General features: G+C 52.4%; 6 protein-coding genes across 6 annotated transcripts; 4 read left to right on the forward strand and 2 right to left on the reverse strand.

The window, feature by feature from the left end:
• Positions 1 to 178: 178 nt before the first annotated feature.
• ASPACDRAFT_1888866 (putative spindle-pole body protein (Pcp1)) lies at positions 179 to 4222 on the forward strand (the record flags this gene model as incomplete). Its single annotated transcript, XM_020198500.1, has 3 exons — positions 179 to 990; positions 1060 to 3914; positions 3994 to 4222. Exons 1-3 carry the CDS (start codon positions 391 to 393, stop codon positions 4220 to 4222), a joined length of 3684 nt encoding a protein of 1227 aa, XP_020055610.1. The 5' UTR covers positions 179 to 390.
• Positions 4223 to 5342: 1120 nt separating this feature from the next.
• On the reverse strand, positions 5343 to 6893 carry ASPACDRAFT_29526 (AAA family ATPase VPS4; the record flags this gene model as incomplete). Its single annotated transcript, XM_020199648.1, has 4 exons — positions 5343 to 5564; positions 5631 to 6081; positions 6150 to 6482; positions 6595 to 6893. The coding sequence occupies 4 exons, from the start codon at positions 6891 to 6893 to the stop codon at positions 5343 to 5345; spliced, it is 1305 nt and encodes a 434-aa protein (XP_020055611.1).
• Positions 6894 to 7505: 612 nt separating this feature from the next.
• Positions 7506 to 8549, forward strand: ASPACDRAFT_79178 (tubulin-binding prefolding complex subunit YKE2). Its single transcript, XM_020205340.1, has 4 exons — positions 7506 to 7578; positions 7684 to 7879; positions 7940 to 8000; positions 8060 to 8549. Exons 1-4 carry the CDS (start codon positions 7518 to 7520, stop codon positions 8111 to 8113), a joined length of 372 nt encoding a protein of 123 aa, XP_020055612.1. The 5' UTR covers positions 7506 to 7517; the 3' UTR covers positions 8114 to 8549.
• Positions 8550 to 8649: 100 nt separating this feature from the next.
• On the reverse strand, positions 8650 to 10388 carry ASPACDRAFT_43940 (2,3-bisphosphoglycerate-independent phosphoglycerate mutase; the record flags this gene model as incomplete). The annotated part of the gene is made up of 4 exons (XM_020201346.1): positions 8650 to 8860; positions 8914 to 9496; positions 9561 to 10298; positions 10358 to 10388. The coding sequence occupies 4 exons, from the start codon at positions 10386 to 10388 to the stop codon at positions 8650 to 8652; spliced, it is 1563 nt and encodes a 520-aa protein (XP_020055613.1).
• A 640-nt stretch (positions 10389 to 11028) lies between these two features.
• Positions 11029 to 11652, forward strand: ASPACDRAFT_43941 (RNA polymerase II mediator complex middle subunit MED9; the record flags this gene model as incomplete). Its single annotated transcript, XM_020201347.1, has 1 exon — positions 11029 to 11652. One exon carries the CDS (start codon positions 11029 to 11031, stop codon positions 11650 to 11652), a length of 624 nt encoding a protein of 207 aa, XP_020055614.1.
• A 1536-nt stretch (positions 11653 to 13188) lies between these two features.
• ASPACDRAFT_29518 (glycine hydroxymethyltransferase SHM2) lies at positions 13189 to 14832 on the forward strand (the record flags this gene model as incomplete). The annotated part of the gene is made up of 4 exons (XM_020199646.1): positions 13189 to 13224; positions 13283 to 13333; positions 13424 to 13788; positions 13869 to 14832. The coding sequence occupies 4 exons, from the start codon at positions 13189 to 13191 to the stop codon at positions 14830 to 14832; spliced, it is 1416 nt and encodes a 471-aa protein (XP_020055615.1).
• Positions 14833 to 14845: the final 13 nt, after the last annotated feature.

A 14845-nucleotide genomic window follows, 5' to 3' on the forward strand; every position in this document is an offset into this window, starting at 1 on the left:
GAGAGAAATAAATTACGGGCAGGACATGACTTCATACTTGGGCGGGACAAAAAAGCAGCGGCAAATTCCCCGGCCCGGAGACTCGAGAGCGTTGACACTAAGCCCGATTGGGCTAGATGTCAACAATACAGTATCCGTCCAGTCTTCACCGCCCAAAACACGTCCATTGCAAGCTCCCGTCCCGTATTATCGCATCGTCGCAATCTTCAGTTGCTCCCCACCACTTTTTCCCCTTCCCTACCACGAGAACCTTGTCGCGTGTTTTTGGCGTCCTGAATGATAGCTCGGCCGTCGGGGATGGTCGTTCTTTAATGGCACTCACTTCAATCTTACCTTAGCCGACTAGTTTGTGCAACAATCGCGTGTTTCCTCGCCGCCCAACCGACGACAATGCCGTGGCCTTACATCGATACGCCGCGCACCGAAGTGGATGGGAACGCGACCTATCTCACCAACGGCTACCGCAGCGTGGGCCGACCCAATTTAACGGCACTCGACTCGGTCGAAAATTCATTCCATACGCCATCCAAGGACAACGATGTGCTCAAAGGGTTCGGAGGCGCCGAGAACGCGAGACGCTCGCCCGCGGGCTTCAAGCTTAGCACGCCACGAGCGGGATCCGGCCCAAAGGCGAGCAGAAGCGCGTTGAACAGTAGACACGGACTTCCAAACACAGCCATCCCGAAGGGGGAGTTTACCCCCCTGATGAGAAGCGCGACGAAGAACAATTTCCTGAAGAACGTGTCGACGACGCGAAGGCATGGGTCCAAGACGCCAGGCTATACGCGAACAAGCTCGTTGAGCGCGGTCAACACCCCTGGGTTGCCGTCGATGGAGATGACGGATATTGATGAGGAGGACGCGACGGATGAGCAGCGGACCCCAATGCCTCAGGACAGTAGCATGCAGAGTACACCGCTCCCGGCTTTGTCCAGGGAAGGAGGCATGGACGGGCAGCAGAATATGATGTCTTTACGGGAACAGGAAAAGGTAACCTTGCTGCATCTTGAGAGGACTTTCGCTCTCTCTCTCTTGACGGAGCTTTTCTGACTATCTTAGATGATTGATCAACTCGAGAAAGACAATTTTGGATTGAAACTGAAAATTCACTTTCTACAAGAACAACTGCAGAAGGCGGGCCCCTCGCACAATCAAGCAGCGTTAAAGGAAAACACCGAACTCAAGGTTTCGAAATTGACGATGCAACGCGATATTGCACGATACAAGAAGAGCCTCCAACAAGCCGAGCGCGAACTAGAATCCTACCGCATTGAATTCCAAGAGCTGAAAGAAAAGTCACGGAGGCGGCAATCGGACGACACAATACAGCGCGAGATGGATTTGATGAGGGAGGAGGTGGAAGCGAGGGACAACCAAATCAGAGAGCTCCAAGAGGAGCTACGAGACGAAAAGGACAACCAATCACGGGAAATGGAGAAGCTTCGAGATGAAATCGAGGATCTGGAAGCATCGCTAAGGCAGAAGGATCGGACGATCGACGAACGTGACGAGGAGATAGAAGAATTGAAGGATAGGGATGGCAAGGAGCGCGATGCCCTCTCCGAGCTGGAAGCAGAACTTCAACGTGCGAAAGAGCAAATAGAAGAGCTGCAGGATTCGCTAAGCCAAGCTAAGCTAGAAGCGAGGGAAGCGAGAGACGCCGGACTAGAGGCCGTCAAGGAGAAGGAACAAGCCCAACAAGACCTCCAGGAATTGCATGATGAAATGGCAAACAAGTCTATCAGCACGAGTGGACTAACCCGTCAGCTCGAAGAGAAGGCGAACAAGCTTGAGGAGGACTTGCGGAGCCTACAGCAGGAGAACAGCACTCTCAAGAGAGAACTCGACAACAAGGCCCGGAACGAGGATCGTCTCCAAGAGCAGTATCGGGATGGCCAGCGGAGCTTTGATGACAGGGAGCGCAAATTCCACAATGATCTCGCGCAGGCAAGACGGGAATGTGACCTTTCTCGGCAAGAACGTGATAAGTTGGCAGCTCAATTGCAGGATGCACTGGACGAAATCCAGCGCAAGGCTGATGAGAAAGAACTGCTACAAACCCGACACAGCGCTTTGACGGATGAATCTGGTAGTCTACAACATGACTTGGCCAACGCACAAAACAAGATTCGAGAGCTACAGCAAGCGGTCGAGGACGAAAGACATCGTGCACTGGACCAAGCCAACATTATTCGTACTCAATACAAGGACGAAGTCGAGAGGCAGCAAGAAGAAATTGAAGCCCTGCATCATGAGATTGAGGACAAAGAAGGGCATTTTGCGCTTGAACAGGACAGATGGGAGAGCGCAAGGCGAACCCTGCAGCTCCAGAAGGACAGGGCTGAGGATCAGGCGGCTGGCTTTAAGCGCACGATTGAGAAGCTCGAACAAGTGGAGCATACTCTGTCTGGAAAAGAGATGAAGTTGCAAGAAGTCATTGACAGCGAAAAGACGCGACATTTTAACTCGGAGGCTGTCCTGAGTCGACAGGTCAAGGAATTGAACGACGACCTGACATCAAAGCGAGAGATAATTGACGAACAGAGGAACGAACTCTTGTCCACCAGAGAGGAATTGAGACTTGTACGACGCGCAGAGACGACTCTCAAAGAGAGAGTCCAAGCATTAGAGGATGAGATTGTGGTCCTGCAAGCAAACCTGGAAGAAGAACAGGAATTCGCTAAGGGTCGTACACAGAAAGGATCCTTGGAGCAGGACAGCCAGGTGCAAAAACTGTTAACAGAAAAGCAAAGACTTCGGGATCAGCTTGCGAATGCCCACGTTGAATTGCACGACTTACGGACTTCTTTTACCGAGACTGAAGCTGAACGCGATGAGCTTCAAAGCCAACTTGACCAGGTTCAAAACCAGGTTGACGACACGACACGTTTCGACAAAGAGAAGGTTGACCTGCGCAAGTCGACTCTGCGTCTCGAAGCCGAGCTCAAGCGCCTAAAGGAAGACAAGTCATCCCTTCTTGAGACGAAGGAAACACTGGAGAAACAGCTTAGCACTGAGATTGAGCGTGCTACGCTGGAAGAGAACCGTCTTTCGGCAGAAATCGACCAGCTCCAGGATAAGCTACACACAACTTCCGGAGGCAGGGAACGTGAACTCGCTCTCGCCAAAAGTAAGATACAACGTCTCGAGAGACGTATCCAAGAACTCGAAACACTCCTTCGCGAGCATCCGCATACTGAGCCTGAGCTTGAGCATTCAACTGCACACGCGGACCTTTCGATGCTCCGTCATGGCTTAGACGAAGCACGGAAACGTGAGAAGGTGCTTCTCCAGCGGGAAGCTGAGCAGAAATCGTCCGTGCGGGCCTACAAGGCACGAATTTCCGAGCTCGAGAGGGAACTGCATGAATCCTTGATGAATAAGTTCGAAACTCGATCACCATCATCGTCACCCTCAAACAAGCTCCATGATGAACTCCGCAGCATGCGGAAGCAATTGTCCGAAGCACACCGAGCACTCAAGGAAGTGAAGCAGAAGAACCGCGACCTGGAGCGAGCTGCCATGAGAGAAGAAGACCAGCGTGACCTCCATGAACTACTCAAATCATCCACCCTCGAGGCCGAAGCGCTCGCCCTCAAGGTATCGGAGCGTGATGCCCGTCTCAACGAGCTCAAGTCCCAAATGCGCCGAATCCGCGATGAGCGGTCGTTCTGCGCGCGTAGAGCCGAAATGTCTCTCAAGGAACTCGAGGCTCTGCAAGATCGTTACGACCAGCTTGTGGAGAAGCTGGGAACCAGGACCGACAGCAAGACCCGACACGACAAGGAAATTCTGGGTCTCGGCAAGGAGATCATCTGGCTCCGTGCTCGTCTAAAGCGAGAGGAGAAATTCCGTCGCGATCTGGCTTGGAGTAAAGGATTGATGGAGCTGGGCGAGCGCGTCCGGGTTGCATGGTACGTATACATCCTTTCATCTCACGAATAAGACCACACCACAGAATAACTGACTCTCTATCGCTTCACACCAATGCAGCAACGAAGCCGACCTGCGCATGATCTCAGACATGGGCGTCAAACCCAGAGACCGCACCCCCCTCCGGACTCCCCAAGCGAAACTCAAGACCGCCATCTCCATGGTCAAAGCCATCGTCCGCATGCGACGAATGAGCCAGGACTGGAAGAAAACCAAAAAGATCGGCGAAGGGTTGAAAAGGGCCAAGAACGAAGTCATGAAGCGAAGAGAGTCTTCGAACAAATACTGACGAAAAGGTATTCAAGTTCAAGCCCTGTCGTGGACGGAGCCAGCCTATCAGCTCTACCACCTTTCGGCAACAACCTTTTGCATAGATGCTTTATTCTATTTTTTTTCTCCATTCCCTCACTCGCACGTGCGCTTTTTTGTATGTGACTTGGTTTAACTCAACATCCAGTCAACAGCGTTCTGTCATATGTTTTCACTTTTGCTTTTCCGCCCCCGCCCGGAAATTTCGGCACCTTTGATGATAAGAAGATTCCCCGACGTGTTTGTGTGCTTTTTGTTTTTGATATCATGAGCCTGTTGTGTGGTCTCATGTGGCGTTATCGTTACTTTCGTGCTTTTCTGGCCTCTTTTCTTGTTCTTTTCTTGCCATAAGATGGATGGATGGATGGACGGATGAATGACTATGTTTGAATAGCCTGTTTGATTTCGACTGAGTACAGTACATGGAACTACACCCCTTACATTCTTAGACTGTACCGAGCTGTTGGTGCGTCTTAGAACATGAAGCCCCCAGACGAATGAATGCATATACATCTGCATTGAGTTCTTCTAGCCTGGATACGAGTTTCGCTCAATCGGTTGCTTAGAATGCTAAGGTTCGAAAACTGGATTTATCAACACAAGATGCTAATAGTTAATGCTTTCTTGAGATTGTACCAATGATAAAGGTGACCGACATCCGTGAGGTATGCTTCGAGGGCAACCCAGGTGAATGGTAAAAAGAAGTAGTGTTTTAACTCAAAATAACAGGATCAAGTAACGCCTCGCCTTGCCACACATCCAGATCAGAAGGAAATCAGAGAGTAAAAAAGCTCCTAACACCGAGGTCATGGTGAGAAGGGTTTGCAGAGAAACATCAGCGCAAGAGGTACAAAGACGGCAGAACAAGAGGCAGAAACAAAGTGTATGTATAGACGCAGATAGAAACACATAAGCATAGGTCATTCCTTTCGTTCATCCAACTCGGTTAGTAGTGAAAATCAGAGAATCAGAGCGTTTCAGTGCAAAAACCAACGAAAAAAAAATTAAGTCCCATGTAAGTTTGACTCTATATCAGGATCGATGGTTTAAAGACGGAGAAGAGGGGTAGGGCGGTTCCGAATGGACGAGAATATAAAGGCTCAGGCACCCTCACTGCCGAACTCTTGCGTCCATTCAGAGTTTCTTTGCAGATCCTCCTGGCTGACGGTTGGTCTGGAGTTGCGGACAGCCTTGATGAAGTCTTTGAGGATGAGTGGTGGCTCCAAGAGCTTCTCTGCGTCCACGCTTGTCCATGTCATTTCGATGGCGCCCTGATCGCCAGGCGAGCAAGGCGTGAGCTTCTCCGCACCGTCGACGATGACCTAATCGCGGTTAGTCGGGTGTTTGAACCATGTGGGAACCATGTGGGAAGAAGGAGTGAAGTTTACCTTCTTGTAGTGCGTCGCGGTCTGAATCTTCCGAATGGGCTGCATTAGCGCATCCTGTACCGCGATGCTGATATCACTGCCCGAGTAGCCCTCGCTCATCTCAGCCAAGGTCCTATAATCGGCTTGCGTCATCTCACACGGCGTGGAGCCGACGGCCAACATAAACATCTTCATGCGAGCGTTGATATCTGGGAGACTGATGTGGACTCTCCGTTGGAAGCGGCGACGAATGGCAGCATCCAACTGCCACGGGATATTGGTCGCACCGAGGATTAGGACGCCCCTGGAGTCCTTTCCGACACCGTCCATCTGCACGAGCAATTCCGTCTTGATACGACGGGACGCCTCGGACTCTCCTTCTCCACGGGGGCCGCAAAGGGCATCGACCTCGTCAATGAAGATAATTGCGGGCTTATTTTCTCGGGCCATGTTGAACAGCTGCTTCACGAGCCTGTGAAAGGGGAAACCGTTAGCGCCCAAATCCTGTATAGTCTCACAGACACGAGCAAGCATCCATACCTTTCACTCTCACCCATCCACTTGGACACCAAGTCACTGCTACTGACACTGAAGAAGGTACTGTTCGCCTCCGTCGCAACCGCCTTGGCGAGATACGATTTACCTGTACCGGGCGGCCCATACAGCAAGATACCCTTCCACGGTTGTCTCTTCCCCGTAAACAGATGCGGAAACTTGATCGGCAAGATGACCGCCTCCTTCAAGGCCTCCTTCGCGCTCTCCAGACCTGCAACATCCTCCCACTTGACGTTCGGTTTATCCGAAAGAATCGCTCCCGCCAGAGCGGACCGTAGCTTCTTCGCATCGGCATCCTCACCATCATCATCTTCTTTCCTGTTACAGAGTAAAACAGTCAATTGTCAGTAAACAGCCGATCCAGAATGATTATCAAGAAAGAAGAAGAAAAAGTATTGAACGAGCTTCTTTTTGGAGCAAGAAAACATACCCTCCCTTCCCACTCCCTTGCGCGACCTTCCCATTCGCGCCGACAGCACTGGGCTTCTTCCGCCCCTCCTGCGAGGCGAGGTGGTTCTTGAGCTTCTCGGCCCGATCCATGTATTCGCCGGTCTTTGCGCGGATCATCTCCTTGGAGCGGGGATTCTTCTCCCATTTCAGAGCCAGCATGAATAGCTCCAGGGCGGAGTAGTAGAGCTGATAGGCCTTCTCGTATTCGCCCTCATTGTCGTTCTCGATGGCCTTTTTGACGGTGTCAATTGCCCGGCCGAGGAAGTCGGTGTTGCTCATGGCTGTGTTGGAATGAACAAAGAGGTGATAAGAAGAAAGCAAGCGCGCGGGGCTGACAAGATAGTTTGGTTTTTTGTTTTTCTCCCGGCTACGTAATGAGGCTTTGAAGGGGTGGTGGAGGGAGGATGCCAGGGACACACGGACAGGGAACGGAGGAGGGCGAAAGGCGGGGAGACTGAGAGTACCTAGACCGAGACCGAGGAGTGGCTGGGTTGATTGGTTGCTTGGTACTACTAGGTAAGTAGCCCTGGCGTGATGAGATCAGAAGTAATGGAGAGTAGCGAATGGAACACGAGGTTGGAACCGCACAAGAATCCCAAGTTAATATGCTGAAGGCCTTCCTGGGGAAAACGAATTTGTAGAAGAAACTGAATGAAATAGAGAGAGAGAGGTAGGTTAAGTTGAGATGGCCACAAGTTGAACCCGTCCAAGTCCCCCACTGGGTTGTTTACCGTCTCTGGTTTTCTGCCGCTCCGTCTGGCCGTTTTTGCCCCTCCGAGCCGCCGCCGCCGCCGCCGCTGCTGCTGCTGCCCGCCCGCACCTTCTCACAGCCTATTCTGTTGGTTGCTTTCCCCCTCCTTCTCAATAGTCCTATAGAACCTTATATAACAACATATCACAAACATGGCGGACGCCCAGAAGAAAATGCAGGCACTCTCGGATGAGTTCCAGCAATTGCAGACCGGTGTGTACTCTTTTTGAATCTCCGCCCGGGGGCTGTCTATCCAGCACAGCGCAATCGCGTCATATGTGCAGGGAAGCTCATTTGCTAACGAAAATTCACTTCCAGAGCTCGACGGTCTTGTCGATGCGCGCCAAAAGCTCGAGTCCCAGCAACAAGAGAATCTGGGCGTACAGAAGGAATTCGACTCGCTCGATGACGAGTCCAACATCTATAAGCTGATCGGTCCCGTGCTGTTGAAGCAGGACAAGACTGAGGCGGTGATGGCTGTCAATGGACGGTTGGAGTTCATTGAGAAGGAGATGTATGCCACCCACCATATTCCGCACAGTATTAAAAACGGGGTCTAATGGCTGAGCTACAGTAAGCGAATCGAGGGACAAATCCAGGAGAACCAGGACAAGGCGGACAAGAAGCGTACCGAGGTAAGCTTGACTTGATTGGGGTCGGAAGATGGGACAACTGATTCTGATGGATTCTACAGATCGTTCAGTTCCAGACTCAGGTTCAGCAACAAGCCGCTGCTGCTTCTGCTTGAGTGGTGAAGGATGGTATACTGGGTTAGCTCTAGAAGAACGATGAACGGCCCCCCACACCTTCGAAGCATGGCAGGGGCGGGTGCATCAGAACGACGGACCTGAATGCACTCACATTGTCGGCGATAATGCGCGGGTTGATATCTCAGCAACACAGTTGCATTCAACTCGGACGACGATGTAGAGAGACGATTGGTGAGATTTCCAGTGTGGAACCTTAGCCAGCCTACTTTACTGGTTGATGGAAAAAGTATGTGGTTTTAGATACCCTTGCAATGATTTAGTTTTGTGGTTTCTTGCCTCTTCCTCAATCGACCACCGGTGATACTGTCCCTAAAAGGGACAGGAAGAACCATTATATCGCTTCAAGTAATATTACCGGGTTCCAGGGAGCTACCAATTCAATATCCTAGTTGTTCCATGTGTGCAACCAATCACGCTCTACAATTCACTTGATGCCCTTCGGGCGCTCCATTAAGATTCATCGCTTCATAAATCGCCGTATCTAGAAACCTGAAATATACTCTATACACTAAATCTATGCCTTAACCAAAAGACTGCGTCCGGACATCTCCTCAGGCTGCTCAACGCCCAAGGCAGCCAGGATAGTGGGGGCGACGTCACCGAGGACACCATCCTCCTTCTTGAGGCTCCAACCCTCGGGAGCGTTGGCCATGATGAAAGGAACCTTGTTGGTGGTGTGGGAGGTCTTAGGGGTGCCCTTCTCGTTGAGCATCTCCTCGGCGTTTCTGGGGGGGATTGTTAGCGGGTCGTATCAATCAGAATTACGATAACAACTCACCCATGGTCAGCAGTGATGAACAGAATGTAGTTGTTCTTCTTGCAGGCCTCGTAAATGACACCAATAGCCTTGTCGGTGGCAGAAACACCCTCGATGGCAGCTTCATAGACACCAGTGTGGCCGACCATGTCGGGGGGAGCGAAGTTGTTCATGACGAACTCGAAGTTGCCCTCACCAAGACGCTCGGCCATCTTCTCACCAACCTCCTTGGCGCTCATCTTGGGGTCCAGGTCGTAGGTGGCAACCTTGGGCGAGGGAATCATGTCGCGCACCTCACCGTCGAACTGCTTCTCGATACCACCGTTGAAGAAGAAAGTGACGTGGGCATACTTCTCGGTCTCGGCAACGTGGCACTGCTTGAGGTCCTTCTTGCTAAGCCACTCAGCCAGCACATTACCCATGTGCTGAGGGGGGAAAGCAACGGGGAAGGTGTAATCGGTCTTGTACTGGGTCATGGTGGTGATGTGGATGTCCTTGGGGTAGGGGAAGTCGGCCTTGGGGGAGCGGTCGTAGTCACCCAACAGCTGGGTGATCTCACGAACACGGTCAGAGCGGTAGTTGAAGAAGAACAGAGTGTCGTTGTCTGTCGAACATTATCCGTCAGTAAGCCTATTCATCCACGCCACGAAGAAAAAGTGAAAACGTACCCTGGACACGTCTGTCCTTGCCGCCGACAATGATAGGCTTGAGGAACTCGTCGGTCTCCTTCTTCTCATAGCGCTCGTTGATCGTCTTAACGGGATCCTCGCTGTCTTCACCCTCTCCGGTGACGATACCCTTCATGGCGATCTCGACACGGTCCCAGCGCTTGTCGCGGTCCATGGCCCAGTAGCGGCCAACGACGGTAGCGATCTCACCGACGCCAATTTCCTTAGTCTGGTCAAGCAATTGCTGCATATACTTGGCGGCACTCTTGGGATCGGTATCACGTCCATCACCGAAGAAGTGGATGAAGACTTCGGGGATCTCCATCTCCTTAGCAACCTTCAGCAGACCGACCAGGTGAGTGATATTGGAGTGGACACCACCGTCGGAGACCAGACCCAAAAGGTGCAGACGGCCATTGCCCTCCTTAGCCCGCTTAAAGGAGGCGACGACGTTGTCGATCTTGTTGAGCTCACCCTTCTTCAGGGTCTGGTCGATGCGGACGCTGTCCTGCCAGACAACACGACCAGCACCGATGTTCAAGTGGCCAACCTCACTGTTGCCCATGAGACCCTCGGGCAAACCGACGGCGAGGGACGAGGCATCGAGTTCGGTGTAACCCTGGGCAGTCTTGGAGTCGGCCTCGGCGAAGCCGGACATGAAGGGGGTTTCTGCGGCGAGGATGGCATCACCGTCCTTGCGGGAGTCGGGGCCGGCGACACCCCAGCCATCGATGACGACTGAGCAGAAGTGTTAGTCGAATGGATTTAGTATAGAGTGGTCAAGAGAAATGACTTACTCAAAGCGACCTTCTGATCAACCTTAACCATGGTGAAGTTATGCTGAATGGAAATTGGATGGTCAGCGAATTCCACGGCGGGGCAAAGGAAGGTCGGTATAGTAGCGACGTATAGTTCCAAGCATCGTGATTGGGGAGTGGGAAAAGGACATATACTTACTTGAACTTGAATAATTGGGAAGGGGTAGTAGAAAGAGGAATTGAAGCAAAGAGGGAAAAGAGAATTAGGAAAAAGGAAGAACGAAAGAGGAAGAAGAGTAGGTGGAGAGACCGGAGTAAAAAGGCTGGCCCGGTGAAAACAACTGGGTTGGGATGATGGATTGAGGGGGAGGGGCTCTTTTCCTTGGGCTTTTTCTTCCCGGTGACGCTTTGGGGTTGTTTTCTTCCCGACGTCACTTCCTTTGCTAACCGCTAACTGCTCACTGCTCACTGCTCACTGCTCGATTTTGCTCGCTGCCCGCACTCCTTTCTCCTGCCGGTCTCGTCCGCCCGCAACAAACTTACCTCCACGTTCCGGCTCTTCCCTAAACAATTACCCAGCAACCCGAAATAAGGGGCCCCATATTTCGTCTCTGGCTCAGTTCCCACTCCTGCTGTCAGTCTTTCATACTGCATCGCAAGAATACACTAAGCCGACTCTCGCCGTCCCGGTGTCCTCTTCTCTTCCGATAATGGCGTCCAGATCCCCCACGGCCTTCACACCCGCAGCGAAACCACCATTCTCCGCGCCCGAAACCCCCATCGTGAAGGACACCCCCATTACACCTCAAGCGGTTCCATTCCCGCCCCCGCAGACTTTTGATATCATTCCGCCATTGCACGGTCTTCTGCTTCGCCTGCTTGCATCCCTCGGGACAGCTGGTAATGGTGTCAGAGCCGCCGAAGTCAACAGTGGAGGCTCGGGCCCGGTCGGACAACCCACAAGTGCTCCTGGCCAGTCTCACTCACAGCCTGGGAATGAAAGCCACGGCCACCCTGGAGTGCTGGTGACTGTTCCATCCGCAGGACCTGGACCGGTTTCCGCCTCGGCCGAACTTGCAGCCTTGGGATCGAATGCACCTCCACCGCTCGATATCAAAGATCTCCCGACCGAGGTCAGCTCGATCAAGATCCGAATCCAGAAGGCGCAGGCAGTGGTGGAGAATTTGCCAGATGTCGACCGCTCTGTGGCAGAGCAGGAGGTGGAAATCCAGGAGCTCGAGGACCGTATCGCAAAGCTCAAATCAGTCATCTCTGACTTTGGCCGGAGAGCCAGTCCTCGGAGTGCGGGAAAGTCTAGAATCACTGAACCTTGAGGGCTCTGAGGGATAGAAAATATGGTCACCAACAATGGCGGGAGCACTGCCATGATTTCGGTCATCACCATGGGCGCAGGACGCTTCTTCTCGCAGGTGACTAGTATCAAGCATGCATACTTGGGCACGCTGGATCATCCAAGTGAATCATGTCGATTGCTGGGTTGGGTATTCCACAGATGCTGGTTTTAGTGGCCCAGCACACTGCAAAGTAGCCTGATCATCGGAACCCCTGGTTGTTGACACGGTCAATTGACTCAAAGTGTTGTTGATTTGAACGTCGCTGCGCAATGAAGAGGCCCGCGTACTCTACCTGAAGCCACAGCAATACAAGGCAATAATTTGCCACTGCAGCTGTTCAAGAACTGCCGATACTTGAATAGTACTTACCACCATGGCCGTCCTGACCCTCACCTACGTTTGCCATGCTAGCAGCATGCTAGTGGCTGAACAATGATTCACAAAAGCTGCTCTCAAAAAAGCTGCTCTCAAGCAATCCTGCAGGTGGGAAGTGCTGTCCATTATGCTTGACAACCCCGCCTCTGGCCTCCACGGTCCTCATTCTACATTGGGATGAAACCTGCAGATACATCAGGTGGAATTGGTCTGCAAGGGAGGACTTTCGGAGTCATCATTGACCTGATGGCAGACGAAAGGGTGAATTGAAGTTTCTTTTTTGAGCTTTGCGTGAAACGGACGTCTGCGTAAACCCAGAAAAACAGTTGATGAAGCTTTTAAATCTTTGTGAACATTATCTCTACTTGTAAGGCTTGCTTGCGTGACCTGGAATCCAGCTTCGGCTTTCGTATAGTCGGAAATAATGCACTACATATACGTAAACTGGTCCGATTAGTATCCATCGGGGATTTGAATTAGTGGTGCTGCTTGCTTGCTCGGCGAGCAAGCTCCAGTGGATACTTTGCGACGGTGAGTCAGACCGTGGTTTTACTAGCAACCGATTTTTTCGGGCGGTTTGGCGGTTTGACGGTTTGGTTTAAATCTAGACAATTCATTTATTCGGAATGTCGTATTGGAGCACCAATCAAAGAGAAACGATGTGCAATCTACAGGATTGACTTTTTGACGCAGAAAGGATTGAGGCAGGCGATGAATAATAGCGGCGACTAAAAGCATACACTGCGTAGAACAAAGACTCCGTAACCCACGGAGGAGTCGGCGGGTTTTCGCAAGCACGGCTCCGATGTCGTTCCCGGACTTGCGACCGCCTCCGGATTTTTCTTAGTGGGAATCATTTTTTCTTTTGCCTCCCGTCCAGTTCGGACTGCGGGGCTCAAAGGAGGAAAGGAGGAAAGATTGGTCTGTGACCTCCGTCCTGAGGCAACTTTTTTCCCTTCCCGACCCAGTCCGCCGCATCTTCTTCCCCCCCCCACCCCGCCAGATCTTCCTACTTCTTCTTCTACCTCTCCCCCCCCGTTCTTCAATCTTCCTTTCTCTTTCTTCTTTCCCTCCTCATCCCATCTTTTTCTTTCCTCTATCTCCCTTCCCATCCCCTCATCCATCTTCACATCACGCACAATGGCCACCTACGCCCTCCCCCAGTCCCACCGGGACGTAAGTACTTCATGTCTCTGGGAATGAACCAAAGCAGTTGACTGACTCATCGGTGCAGCAAATGGAGAAGTCTCTCGTCGAGTCCGACCCTGAGATCGCTCAGATCATGGTATGTCCTGTTTTTCAATCCCTGCCTTTCAATTCCTCTATATAAAAAGAAACCAAGGATTAAGAACAATACTAACATGAAAGTCTACAGGAAAAAGAAATCCAGCGTCAGCGTGAATCCATTGTCCTGATCGCCTCGGAGAACTTCACCTCCCACGCCGTCTTCAATGCCCTTGGCTCTCCCATGTCCAACAAGTACTCTGAGGGTTATCCCGGTGCCCGTTACTATGGTGGTAACCAGCACATCGATGCCATCGAGCTTACTTGCCAGGCTCGTGCCCTCAAGGCCTTCAACCTCGACTCCGAGAAGTGGGGTGTCAACGTGCAGTGCCTCAGTGGAAGCCCTGCCAACCTCCAGGTCTACCAGGCTCTCATGCGCCCCCACGACCGCCTCATGGGTCTCGACCTCCCCCACGGTGGTCACTTGAGTCACGGTTACCAGACTCCTGCCCGCAAGTACGTCTCCAAAGCTGTTTTAAGCTTTTTTCAAGCTTTTCCTTGTCGATCTGAGTCAGCTGCTAACGTCTATCCTGCAGGATCTCCGCTGTCTCCACCTACTTCGAGACTCTCCCCTACCGTGTCAACCTTGAGACTGGTATCATTGACTACGATACCCTTGAGGCCAACGCCGAGCTCTACCGCCCCAAGATCCTGGTCGCTGGTACCTCCGCTTACTGCCGTCTCATTGACTACGAGCGTATGCGCAAGATCGCCGACAAGGTTGGCGCCTACCTCGTCGTCGACATGGCTCACATCTCCGGTCTGATCGCCGCCGGTGTTATCCCCTCTCCCTTCGAGTACGCCGATGTCGTCACCACCACCACCCACAAGTCCCTCCGTGGTCCCCGTGGTGCCATGATCTTCTTCCGCAAGGGTGTCCGCAGCCACGACGCCAAGACCGGCAAGGACATCATGTACGACCTTGAGGGTCCCATCAACTTCTCCGTCTTCCCTGGTCACCAGGGTGGTCCCCACAACCACACCATCACTGCCCTTGCCGTTGCCCTCAAGCAGGCTGCTTCCCCTGAGTTCAAGCTCTACCAGGAGCAGGTCATCAAGAACGCCAAGGCCCTTGAGAATGAGTTCAAGGCTCTGGGCCACAAGCTCGTCTCTGACGGTACCGACAGCCACATGGTTCTCGTCGATCTCCGCCCCAAGAGCCTCGACGGTGCCCGTGTTGAGGCTGTCCTCGAGCAGATCAACATTGCCTGCAACAAGAACTCCATCCCCGGTGACAAGTCCGCTCTCACCCCCTGCGGTATCCGCATTGGTGCCCCCGCTATGACCACCCGTGGCATGTCCGAGGATGACTTCAAGCGCATTGCCCGCTACATTGACCAGTCCATCAACATCTGCAAGCAGGTCCAGAGCGAGCTGCCCCAGGGTGCCAACAAGCTCAAGGACTTCAAGGCCAAGGTTGCTTCCGAGACCGTCCCCGAGATCCTCGAGCTCCGCAAGGAGATTGCCCAGTGGGCCAGCACCTTCCCCCTCCCCGTCTAAGTGTGATCACTGC

The sequence above is a fragment of the Aspergillus aculeatus genome (genome assembly GCF_001890905.1).
Source record: "Aspergillus aculeatus ATCC 16872 unplaced genomic scaffold ASPACscaffold_9, whole genome shotgun sequence".
Lineage (NCBI taxonomy): Eukaryota > Fungi > Ascomycota > Eurotiomycetes > Eurotiales > Aspergillaceae > Aspergillus > Aspergillus aculeatus.

What these genes read in the sequence shown, in the direction of transcription:
- ASPACDRAFT_79178 (XM_020205340.1), top strand. Translation starts at nt 7,518, where the DNA reads ATGGCGGACGCCCAGAAGAAAATGCAGGCACTCTCGGATGAGTTCCAG. An exon ending in GTTCCAGCAATTGCAGACCG is followed by an intron (nt 7,579 to 7,683) that starts GTGTGTACTCTT and finishes ATTCACTTCCAG; the next exon opens with AGCTCGACGGTCTTGTCGAT. An exon ending in CGGACAAGAAGCGTACCGAG is followed by an intron (nt 8,001 to 8,059) that starts GTAAGCTTGACT and finishes TGGATTCTACAG; the next exon opens with ATCGTTCAGTTCCAGACTCA.